Source organism: Pteropus medius, unplaced genomic scaffold (assembly GCF_902729225.1).
Source record: "Pteropus medius unplaced genomic scaffold, Ma_sr-lr_union100, whole genome shotgun sequence".
Taxonomy (NCBI): domain Eukaryota; kingdom Metazoa; phylum Chordata; class Mammalia; order Chiroptera; family Pteropodidae; genus Pteropus; species Pteropus medius.
Window position 1 is genome coordinate 10,838,739 of NW_024344378.1, and position 13,741 is coordinate 10,852,479.

Below are 13,741 nucleotides of genomic sequence, written 5' to 3' on the forward strand. Positions count from 1 at the left end.
ACAAAATTTTTCCACTGAAAAAGTTATCTCAAAATCAAACCCAAAAAATAAAATTTGTATTTAGAGCTGGATTTTAAAATAAATAACATGATGTTTCTACCTTCACTCTAAAATGTTTTCGAAGACACCTGTTTTTCTCAAGAGTAGCAAGCTTTGCTAATGACAGGACTTACTGGATAATGGCTACTAGTGCACTTCAGCATAGGAACATGCATCAGAAAATACTTTTAAAAGCATCTTAATTACCTATTACCTTGACTAGAAAGAAATATAATTTTAATCTTTTAGCATCTAGATGAGTAATATTTAACAATTTTGGAAGATATGCTCATTTGATAAAACCACTGACCCTTGAACAACATGGGTTTGAACTGCATGGGTCCACTTACACGTGGATTTTTTCTTCTCAACTTAAAGGTCTAATTTGCTTTATTGAATGATTCATGAATTGGGCAGCATCCCATTTAGTAAAGGAGCTTCCGACGTGGATTTTTTTCAATAAATATTGTAAATGTATTTTATGATTTTTAACATTTTTTTCTAGCTTACTTTATTGTAATACAGTATATAACACATGATATGCAAAATAAGTGTTAATCGACTGTTTATAAGTAAGGCTTCTGGTCAACACTACGCTATTAGCAGTTAAGTTTTTGGGTAGTCGAAAGTTCTATGTGGATTTTCAACTGCACAATGAAAATTATTAACCCTCTCCTTGGAGAAAAATACTCATACTCAAAAAATGTCATAATTTCAAGGAGTTTCTAGATTCTGAAGGTGATTCAAGCATTTCTTAATAGTCCATGAACCCTAAGTTAAGAATCCTTCTTATTTACTGTTTCACTTTGCCATGAAGTTCTATAATATCTAATAAATGCTTTGAGAAAAAGAATGATTCTAGTTTAATGGACTATGTCTCCATTTTTGTAATACACGTGGAGTTTCAAGAGAGTACACAGCATAATGAAATATTATTTCTGTGACCCGAAGACAAGCCATTTAAAGCCTCTAAGTCAGCATTTCCAAACTAAACAATGCTTTGCGGAATTCCACTGTCCACAAGATGTTAGTAAGAGGGGCAGCACAGTGTGGTGATAGGAACATAAACTCAAGAGCCCAACAGACTTGGAATAAATCTCAGCTCTACATTTCTGAGGTGATGATCTGCTCAAGTTCTTTGTGTCTCAGTTTGTCTCCTCTAAAATGGAACTAATAATATATCTAACTCATAGCATGGTGAGGACTAAATAAATTAATACAGGTAAAGTACTTAGAATAATGCCAGGCATACATTATTACTATTACTACTATTATTAATAGTATTGTTGGAGTTCCTGGGTGGTGGGGAGAAGGGAGAGCACTGTGGTCACTTCAGATTCGAAGAGACTGCGTACTATCACACTCTCTTGGATATTCATGAGGTACATTAGCAGATTAAAAGATATGAGAAGTACAGTAAGAATTCTTTTTTACAAGTTGCAGAATAACTATTAATTTATCACAAGATAACAGTGTTCCCAGAAACATGTTTGGGAAAGCTAGCCTGTTGCTAGTTTCTCTGTTTAACAAAAAAGCATATTCACTTATACTATTTTGAAAATTATAGAATCTATTAAAAACTCTGTTCGCCATTTAAATTCAACCTCCTACAATAGATACTTTTTGAGTAAGAATTCTCCTAACTGCCTGTTATAAACCAAAATACTAAGCTGCTAAAACAAAATAAACATAAAACACACACATACTCTGACAAAAACAACAAATAAACAAAATTCAAAAGCTAAAGGAATAATATCATGGCATACTAAGAATAGTACCAGGGCTTAGGAATATGATTACTTTATTTGCATTAGGAATGCAGGTATCCCTACTCCATGTACTGATACTGCATGTGTTATTAAAGCAAGACTGCAGAGATGAATTATTAAAAATAAATTATTAAAAATTAATAAGGTTTTATTAATTGTGTAGCTATAAATAAGAGCCCTTTTTACATCTAAGACCAGGGAAATATGGAACAAAATGATCTATGCTTAAACAATATTTATATTTCGCTTCACTCAAAGGGAAATGATTCAGAAGTACGCTTTTACTCTTATGGAAAGAGAAAACTAAAATTATGTACAAATCCGAGTTTGTTTATTTTGTAATCTAAGTCTCAAGTTCCTAGGGTATTGTACTGGTCTTAAAAAAGATATTGGCTATATTTTGATGGAAACTGAAATAGTGTACTTCCATTTACAATGTCCCAAATCCACAACTTATACAGAGTAGGTCCTCAAATTAAGTTGTTTTGCTCAGTGTTGTTTTGTTATAAAGTTGATGACATGCCATAGGAACTGAATTCTTAATATCAAATCACCTATGGTAAAATTTGTTTCGTTATATACACTGTTTCATTTCAAGCTGCAGAACCTATCCACAATGTTAAGTGAGGACTTACTGTAATACTTTTATAAGACACAGTAACTGTGGCAGTTTCTTGGGTGGTGGCGGGGAGAGAGGATATACAAATATACTTAAAAATCCTAACAAGATTTCCTTTTGACTTGAATGGGGTTTGTGGTATTTTTGTTTGTTTTCTGAGAGAGTGAGAAGACATCCGTCCATTAATTAGTAACATAATTTCATGAAGTTAAAAGTCAAGGTATATTGCCCTTCTATAATTAGTTCTTATTTATAAATTTCAATTTTAATATATTTCCTTGAACTTTATTACTATAAAATAAATACATTACATATCATAATTAAAAACAAACTTTACCTCCAATGCTGTACTGAATTTGTCCATTCTTCCAGATGACCAAAATTCTATGATGTCCAGTGTCCGCTATTACCAATCTCTTAGAAACATGGTCTACTGTTACTTTGCCAGGAAATAGCAATGGTGAAGGTGGCAAAGAATCTTTATAGAGTTTTATTCCAATTTTATTATCTCTGATCTGTCCCCTGTCTTTGTAATACTTTAAAGCTATTGAAGTATACAAAAATAATTTATCTTTGTGTCCCTCTCCAATCAAAGAAAACAACATGTTTCCACGGGGTCCAAATATGACCAGAGTTGGCCAGCAGGAAACTTCCAGCTCTTGCCAAAGGCTGGCATCTGCATCATTAACCACAGGGTGGGTGATGTTGTAGCGGAGAACAGCACTCTTAATGTTATCCAGGACTTTCTCGTTTGGAAACTTAGCCGAGTGAACACCGACAATCAAAAGACCATCTAAATGAAAAAAATAACAACTTAAATATTATGAAGTATTAAGGTCTGAATATCGCACCATCCACATATTAGGTGTTGTTGGGTCATTAATAAATATAAACTGCCCAGAGATTAAAAAAAGAAAAAGGCAAAACTAGTGTCTTCCACTGCATTTAAACGCAAGCATAAAAAAATTAACATTTACATCTCATGACAATCTTGATAGTTACATAAAACCACATATGAAAATCATGTGGCTATTTCGAGATTAAAATCCTTTGTGTCCTTGATCTAGACAAGCTTTAAAAATACACTATTTTTATACGATGTTGAAATTTTGTTAACTTTTCCCCACTTGTATGCCCCACTGAAATTCAGTGACTATGGCTGCCTTTTGTTATTTAACATCTTAAATATTTCTGACCTAACTACAATACAGATTAACAAAACAATATAAGCAAGATGTTTCCATAATATAAGGTCTTTATTTAAAATTCCTATGATATAATTTTTCTAACACATATCATAGATAGCAGAACTACCAAAAACTAAAAATGACATATTTCTCTTAACTTAATCAATATGATATGCCACAGAAACAGTATACGGGAAAAGAAGTATTAGGCCAAATTAAGAGAAAAAACTCAATATTGACTATCAGGATAGTAGAGGTAATAATGGCTATGTAAATTAGAATCTCCCAACACACCCACCAAAAACTATACAAAACCAGTATGAAGAAGAAATAAAACGACACGAATTGGGAGGTGTAACTCCCTGACAGCCCAGCCTTCCATTTATAACTATTAACTCCAAATCAAAACACATACACGGAGAAAAATAAACAAAAGCAGGTAAACTTAGAAATCTGGAAAAGCAAACCACATGAGGTGAGTTTCCAGTTTTATTTTGTTTCTGCTTTCATGGCTTTGCACTGAGGCTAGGCCTCAGTTGGAGCAATAAAGGTGGCTAAAACTCCAATAGAAACCCCACTACCTTTCTGGCCCAAGGAACCAGGAAAACTGGGGAGAATGGAAGAAACCGTGACAGGAAGAAATCCAGAGAAAGTGATTCCCCACTTCTGAGTATGATTACTCACACATCTCGGCTTAACTCCTAAACTACATATGCACGAGACAGCCCCTAAAAGGTATAGCAAATGCTCAGAGAACTAAGAATTGAATTACTGGGCTGACGGAAGGAGAGACAGAGCTGAAGAAAGATGAGAAAAACTTACAAATAGGGATGAATATCTACTAAAACAAACTTATCAATATTCCCCATAAGATTATAACAGAACCCAGAGTCTGCTATCAATGACCAAGATACAATCCAAAATTACCTGACACCCAAAGAACAAGGTAATGTGACCTACTGTCAAGGCAAAAAAACAACTGACAGATACCAAAATGAAGCAGCATGTTTGAATTAGTAGAAGACTTTAAAGGAGTTGTGATAACTATACTCCATAAGGTAAAGAAAAACACAGTTGAAATGAATGAAAGATAAGAAATATAAACAGAGAAATAGGAAGTATAAAAAAAGAACTAAATGAAAATTTTAGAACTGAAAAATAGCGTAAGTGGAATAAATTCACTAGATGAGCTCACTGGTAAAAAGGAGATTACAAAGAAAAAAGTTAATGAACATAAAGAGAGCTCAGCGAAATTTATCCAATCTGAATAAAATAAAGAAGATATAAAAAAAAAAAGAACGGAACCTTAGGGTCTCGTGGAACTTTCAAAAGACCCAATATACATGCAATTGGAATCCAGAAGAAAAGAAAGAGATTGAGTTTGAGAAAAATATTTGAATGATGCCAAAACTTCCAAAATTTGATTAAAAATATAAATTTACAGAATTCAAGATTAGCACACCAAAAATATGATAAATTGAAAAAAAGTTATATCAAGACACATAAAAACTGCTCAAAACCGCACACACAACCCCCGTCCCCCAAACATCTAGAAAGCGGCTACAGAAAAAGACCGTGATTAGTGGTTGCTTGGAGACTGAGGAGAGGGTGGTGGGTAGGAGTGGGAAGAAATGTACACTTAAAAAATATGTGCAGTTCACTGTGTGTTAATTATTCCACAACAAAGTTTTTCAAAAAAAATAGCAAGGGCTATGAAGTCACACTTCCTGTATTACTTTGGGCAAGTTACTTAACCTCTCTGTGCATTGATTTTCTTATTAGTAAAATGGAGAAAATAATAGGAACTGCCTCATAGGTCAGTTCTGAGGATTAAAACAATCTGTATAAGGCATTTAGCATAGCACCTAGTATAGTGTAAAAACTGTTAATATTTTAAAGTTACAAGCACAAAGATAACCAATAAAAAAAATACAGAGTGATGTTAGCATACTTCCTTTTTTCTCTCCATTTTAAATTACAACCAGTAGGACATCCAAAGCCCAACCTAGAATCCTCTGCACAGTACACTAGGATGCCTGAGAGATCCACACATCTGCACATGTGAAGGTTGGTGGACTGGGCCTCATGAGGGCTGCAGAGCCAGGGTAACAGCATTGCTGGAGCCGGCAGTGGGAGGCACCAGAAGCCGAGGTGGAGTCTGCATCTAGAGGCTCCAGGAACCCCAATAGTGCCTGAGAACTGGTCAATCTCTTCTCCTCTGACAGTGACCTCAGCCCTCCCAGCAACAAGGGCTGCACCAAAGACTTTAGAGCTCATGGCAGTGGTACGGGCATTGCTTCCTAAGGCTCTAAGAACAGTGGCATCACCCATGGCTGGAAGATCCAGGTGCCATGGAGGCACTTGCCATTGGAGACCAGAGGCTCCAAGAACCACAGCAGTGTCCAAGACCCAGGCAGCCCCCACATAGTGGAGGCAACTTCACTTGAGCAACCCCAGCAGCAAGGGCTGCACCCAGGACCCCAGTGCCCGTGACAGTGGCAGTGGTGACATGAAGCTCCGAGAACCTCTGCAGCTCCCATAAGCCAGATAAGACCCCACCTCTGACAGCAGCGGTGACTGCAACTGTGACTTCAGCCTTCCCAGCAGCCAGAACTGCACTCAAGACCCTGGTGCCCAGAGCAGTTGGGGTGATGCCTATGGCCTAAGGTTCCAGGAACTGCTGTGGAGCACCCAAGACCCCAGTGCCCAGGGCAGTGGAGAGCCACCTGTGACTTAAGTCTCCAAGAATCTCCAACCACATGCACCAGGAATAGCAGAGGTACTGGTGAAGCAGCAACATGGACGGCAGCAAGGCAAGTGACCTCAGAGGCATAAGCAGTGACAAGGGGACCAGTGACACCACTGGCAAAGGCAGTAGAGAGTGGAAAACACTAGTTCTAAAATATAACTAGATGCAACACAGAAAGATATTCACTACTTCCAATATACCAGGAACAAGTCATCAAGTACTATGAAGTAATATAGTATCACACACACACAAAATTACAATTCTCCAGAAAGTAAAATTAAAGGCATGGAAGACTGCAATCTGACAGAACTGAAAATAGCTGTCATGAAGAAACTCAATAAGCTACAAGAAAATTCAGAATGACGGTTCAATAAATTCAGGAATAAAATTAATGAATAGAAGGAGTACTTTACCAAAGAGACTAAAAATGAACCAAATTCTGAAGGAGAATAACTCAGTGAGGAGAAGAATGCATTAGAAAGCACTGGAAATAGAGTAGACCACATGGAAAAGAGGACTAGCAAGCTCAAAAATAGAAATCTAGAAATGATTCAGGTGGAAGGAGAGACATAACATGAAAAAGACAAAAATGAAGAAACTCTACAAGAATTGACTACATTAGAAAAGGCAACATAAGGATAATGGGTATCCCGAAGAAGAGAGGGGAAAAGAGAGTTGGGTGCTTGTTCAAATAACAGCTGAGAATACCCCCAAACGGGGAACAAACTAGGTATCCAAATCCGCAAAACTAACAGAACACCTACTTATCAACACAAAAAGACCTTCTCCAAGGCAAATTACATTAAAACTGTCTAAAGTCAATGATGAAGAAAGATTTTAAAAGCAAGCAGGGGGCAAAAAAGAGAGTAACCTGCAAAGGTACCCCCATTAGGTTATAAGCAGATTTCTCAGCACAAACACCACAGGCCAAAAGAGGGTATGACAAATTCAAAACACTGAAAGATAAGAACTGCCACCTTAGAATAATCCATTCGGCAAAGGTATTCTTCAGATATGACAGAGAAATAAAGGCTTTCCCTGACAAACAAAAGTTGAGAGAGTTCACCACAACACCTGTCTGGAGTTCACAACACCTGTCTGGAGTTCATCACAACACCTGTCTGGAGTTCACAACACTTGTCTGACAAGAAATGGTGAAAAGAGTTCTTCCACCAGGAATGAAAAACACAAGTACGCAAAACTTAGAGTGATGCCATTTCCGACGAGAGTGTCAAACACTGAAGTACAGCAAAAAGCTTACAGGGGTGAAAACCATTAAAAATAACTATAACTACCTCCATTTGATAATGAATTCACAAGATACAAAGGAATAATTTGTAACAACAAAAACATAAAAGAGGAATAAAAGAACCGAACCTCTATAGGCAAATGAAGATAAGACACTATCAGCACAATAGGGACTATTTTATCCACAAGACATTTTATACAAACCTCTTAATAACCACAAAACAAAAATCTAGAGCAGAGACATGAAACAAAAAAAAAATTGAGAAAAACATGATAAAAAACCACCAAAATAAAATGGCAGACAGAAACACAAAGGAAAAGAAATAATGCCAATATAGAGCAGACAGCCAATAGCAGTCGTAAGCCCTTATGTATCAATACTTACCCTATGTGTAAACAGAAAGAACTCACCAATCAAAAGGCACAGGCACGGAGTGGCTGGATGGATTAAAAAATAAGACCCAACTATATGCTGCCTGCAGGAGACTCAAACATAGACTGAAAGTAAAGGGGTGAAAGATGATACTCAAAACAAACAGAATGCAAAAGAAAGCAAACTTCAAGATAAAAAAAGTAAAAGGAACAAAGATAGACATTACATAATAAAAGGGACAATCCACCAAGAAGACATTACATTTACCAATATGTATGTAGGAGCACCAAAATATATAAAGCAACTATTAACAGACTGCAAGGGGGAAATTGACAGCTACACAATAATATAGTAAAGAACCTTAACACCCTACTTAAATCAATAGGTAGATCGTCTAGACAGAAAGTGAACAAGGGCAACCTTAAATGATATATTAGACCAAGCAGACTTTATATATATAAAAACTTTTCACCCAAAAGCAACGAAAAGCATATTCTTCTCAAGTATAAACTATTAAGTTGGGACACAAAACAAGTCTCAATGAATGTAACGATAAAATCACATCAAGCACCTTTACTGACAACAGTATTAAACTAGAAATCAACTTTAAGAAACTGAAAAATCACGAATATGTAATGATTAAACGTGCTACTGAACAACTATTCAGTCAATGACAACAACAAAAAAAAACAAAGAAGAAATAACAGAATAAAAACAGACAAATGAAAGTAAAAATATAACATCAAAATCTACAGAATCCAGCAAAAGCAGTACTATGAGGGTAGTCTATAGGAATACGGCCTACCTCAAGAAACAATAAAAGTCTCAAACAACCTAACCTTACATGTAAAGGAATGAGGAAACGAAAAAACAAACAAAGCCTAAAGTCAGGAGAAGGAAGGAAATAAAAATGTGAATGGAAATAAATGAAATAGAGACTAAACAGACAATAAAAAAGGTCAATGCAAATAAAAGCTGGTTCTTTGAAAAGATAAACTAAATTGACAAAACTAGCTAGACTCGTTAAAAGAGAAGACCCAAATAATTAAAATTAGAAATAAAAATTAAATTACTATGGATACCACAGAAATACTAAAAAATACCTATATTTAATTAGAAAATATTGAAGAAATGGATAAACTGTTAGACTCATATTGAATTACACTGAATCATGAATAGAAAATCTGAATAAACCAATTGCTGGTAAGGAGATTGAAACAGTAATTGAAAAACTCCCAAAAAACAAAAGTCCAGGATCAGACAGCTTCATTGGTGAATTCTACAAATATTAAAAGCAAATTTAACACCTATCTTTCTCAAGCTCCTCCAAAAAAGTTAAGAGGGAACACTTCCCAATTCATTCTACGAGGGCAACATTACCCTGATACTAAAACCGGACAAGGACAACACAAAAAAGGAAAATTACAGGGCAATATCTCTGATGAACACAGAAACAAAAATTCTTAACAAAATACTAGCAAACCAAATACAATACATTAAAAGGATCAAATGAGATTTATACCAGGGATGCAAGGATGGTTCAATATCCAAAAATCAATCAACATGATATACCACATTAACAAACTGAAGGATAAAAATCATATCACCATCTCAATAAATGCAGAAAAAGCATTTGATAAGATTAGACATCCATTTATTATAAAAACTCTCAATAAAACTGGAATGAAAGAAAGTACCTCAACATAATAAAGATCATATATGATAAACCCATCACTAATATCATACTCAATGGTGAAAAACAGAAAGCTTTTCTTCTAAGATGAGGAAGAAGACCAGGATGTCTACTCTCACCACTATTATTCAACATAGTATTGGAAGTCCTAGCTAGAGCAATCAGGCAAGAAATAAAAGGCATCCAAATTGGAAAGGAAGAAGTAAAGCTGTCACTATTTGTGGATGACATGATTTTATATATAGAAAACCCTATAGACTCCACTAAAAAACTATTAGAAAAAATAAACAAATACAGTAAAATTGCAGAGTATAAATCAATACACAAAAAATCTGTTGCATTTCTATACACTAACAACAACAAAAAAATGAGAAAGAAATTAAGAAAACAATCCCATTTACAATCACAATAACAATAACAACAACAAAAAATCTAGGAATAAACTTTATCAAGGACACGAAAACCTAAAAACTCTAAGACTCTGTTAAAAGAAACTGAAGAAGGCACAAATAAAAGAAAAGATATTCCATGCTCGTGGACTGGAAGAAACAGTGTTATTAAAATGACCATATTACCTAAAGCAATCTACAGATTCTATGCAATTTCTATTGATATCCCAAAGGCATTTTCCACAGAAACAGAACAAAAAATCCTAAAATGTATATGAAACTACACACTACCACAAATAGCCAAAGCAATTCTGTGAAAAAATAATGAAACCAGAGGGTCACACTCCCTGATTTCAAACTACACTACAAAGCTATAATAGCCAAAACAGTATGGCACTGGCAAGAAACAGACTCACAGATCAATGGAACAGAATTGAGAGCCCAGAAATAAAACTACATATATATGGACAGCTAATTTACGATATAAGAGCCAAGAACACACAATGGAGAAAGAAAAGTCTCTTTTATAAATGATGCTGGAAAAACTAGACAGCCACAGGATAAAACTAGACCACTATCTTACACCACACGCAAAAACTTACTCAAAATAAATTAAAGTCTTGAACATAAGACCTAAAACCATAAAATACATACAAGAAAGCATAGGAAGTAAGCCCCTTGACATCGGTCTTGGTGATGTTTCTGTGGATTCAACTCCAAAGGCAAGGGAAGCAAAAGGAAAAATAAACAAATGGGACTACATCAAACTAAAGAGCTTCTATACAACAAAGGAAATTACCAACAGAATAAAAAGGCAACTTATCAAATGGTTAAAAATATTTGCAAGTCATATATCTAATAATGGATTACTGTCCAAAATATATAAAGAAACCATACATCTCAACAAAAATCAACGTGATTAAAAAAATGGGCAGAGGATCGGAATAGGCATTTTTCCAAAGAAGATAGACATAGCCAATAGACACATGAAAAGATATTCAACACCACTAATTACTAGGGAAATACAAATCAAAACCACAATGAGATATCACCTCACACCTGCTGGAACGGCTATCATCAAAAAGACAAACGAGTGTTAGAGAGGGTGTGGAGAAAAGGGAACTCTTCTACACTGCTGGTAGGAATGTAAATTAATATAGCCAGTATGGAAAACAGTGTGGAGAGTCCTTGAAAATTAAGAACAGAACTGCCACGTAATCCAGCTATTCCGCTTCTGGGTATTCTGAAGAATACAAAAACACTAATTCAAAAAGATACATGCACTCCTATGTTTATTGCAGCATTATTTACAATAGCCAAGAAATGGAAATGATCTAACTGTCCATCGAAGGATGAATGGATAAAGATGTGGTGTGCGTACACACACACACATGCACACACACTCCATGAAATACAACTCAGTCATAAAAAGGTGAAATCCTGCCATTTGTGACAACATAGTAGACTTGGAGGGTATTAGGCTAAGTAAAATAAGTCAGACAGAAAAAGACAAATACCATATGATTTCACTCATGCTGAATGTAAAAAAAACACAAATGAACAGATAAAACAAAAACAAACTTACAGAGGCAGACACAAATTGGTGGTCACTAGAGGAAAAGGAGAACGGAGGGATGGTGACACAGGTAAACGGGCTCAACTGCACGGTGACAGATGGAAACGACTTTTGGTGGTGAGCACAATGTGGTACATACAGATGCCGATTTATAATGTTGAATATCTGAAACTTATATAATAAACCAATGTTATCTCAATAAAAAATAAATTTAAAAATGGGAAATAAGAGTACTTTCTTCGTAATATTTCTAAGTTTAATTTTTATAATTCATATCACATCCTTAGCATAATACCTGGCACGTAATAAGCCACATATATGTGTAGTATATCACTCATTTATTTTTCTCTTTTAAAGTAAACGAGTTATTTAGTGAAAAAAGAAAAAAATACAACCTTTTCTAACTATCGAAAGAAATTAGTAAAATAAAATAGCAAAGAAAGAACATTATGTTGAGAAACAACAATAAAACCTAATACACATAACAATAATTATACACAATTATCAAATAAATGTGACTGGGCTTAATTTATCTATTAAAAGATCTGGATACGTTCTGCATATTTGAGACTCAACTAAAATTAAGTGAATCAGAAAAGCTAAAAAGAAAGGGATAGGCAAAGGTGCACCAGGCAAATGAAAGCAACACAATGGTTGTGATCCTGATACCAACGTAACAAAGGAAGAAATGTTTTAGTGTGAAGAGCCTTCACAACAAGGGTAAAAGTTATGAATATCCATATAACAAGAGAAGGAACTTAATAAAGCAGAAACATATCACTCTCAGCGTGAGCCAGATCAAGCAGAAAAACGTGAATATACAGAAAGCTGAATTAAGATAATAATTAATGAAGTAGAATAGATCTTATTGATATATATCAAATTGTAATCTGATAATACACCTTTCTCTCAAGTATACATGAAATATTTATAAATATTGATTACAAATAAAATTAAATTACACTCTAAGCACAATATGATAAAACTGGATATTTATAATAAAAAAGGAGGCCTTCAGGAAAAACTCATACTATTCCCATGTGTTTCTCTTTCACTCTTACGCTACTACCTCACTCACACTTTTGACACCAGATTTCTGCTTTTTTGACCACACTAAGCTTTTGTCTGTGACCAGATGGGTGTCCTGTAATTCAATTAAATTCTGACACTCATCAGAATTAGCAGACTCTGTAGTTAAGGGCTCAGTCCCATGAGACTGCCCTCCTACTTAGAAGCCAATCACAAGTAGGCCTCTCAAGTTATTCACAACTTCTGTTGGATTTTGCTACAAATTAGAGGTTCCCATGACCCTTCCCTTGGATTTAATTGCTAGAACAGCTCAAAACACTCAGGTAAACATATCTTTAGCAGTTTACTACAAAATGATATGAAAAAGGATAGAGATGATTATCCAAATGATAGAGACGCATAGGGCAAGAAGGTTTGGGGGAAGGTGGCAGAGCTTCCATGCCCTCTCCAAGCTCAACACTCTCTCAGCACCTCTGTATATTCACCAACTCAGAAGTTCTCTGAACTCTTAGGAACCTTTATGCAGGCTTTATCACATAAGTATGTATGATCAATCATTAACTCCGTGGAATGGAGTTAATAAAGAATGGGGTGTGGGGCTAAAACTTCCAAGTTTCTAATCATAGCTTGGTCTTTCTGGAGACCTGCCCTCACCCAGGAGCGCACCAAGGGTCACCTTGGAACAAAAGACACTGTTATCACCCAGGAAATTCTAAGGGATTGAGGAACTCCAGCCAGGAATTCAGGTCAAAGATCAAATATAAGAACAAAAGATGTTCCTAGTGCTCTTATCTCTTAGATTACAAGAGAGTTTAGGAGCTCTGTGCCAGGAACCCGGGGCAAAGACCAATACATATATATTTTCTATTATGTCACACTTTTCCACTTGGAAATTTTAAAACCCTCTATCAACTTGAGTGAGAGGTGAAACAAAAGTCAAAATTAAAAAATTTCTAAAATATGATAAAAATATTATATATCAATTTATGGGATATAGTTAATGCATTGAGAGAAGAAAATTCATAGCCTTCAATTCATAGCCTCAAACATTTATATCAATGAAAATTACC

General features: G+C 35.2%; 1 protein-coding gene across 1 annotated transcript in view; it reads right to left on the reverse strand.

Moving 5' to 3' along the window:
- The window catches only part of NHLRC2 (NHL repeat containing 2), a 56,555-nt gene that overhangs the window by 29,592 nt on the left and 13,222 nt on the right, over positions 1 to 13,741 (reverse strand). The window contains exon 3 of the mRNA XM_039871157.1: positions 2,765 to 3,220. Within this exon, the coding sequence (XP_039727091.1) occupies positions 2,765 to 3,220 (456 nt within the window). The remainder of the gene's footprint in view (positions 1 to 2,764; positions 3,221 to 13,741) is intronic.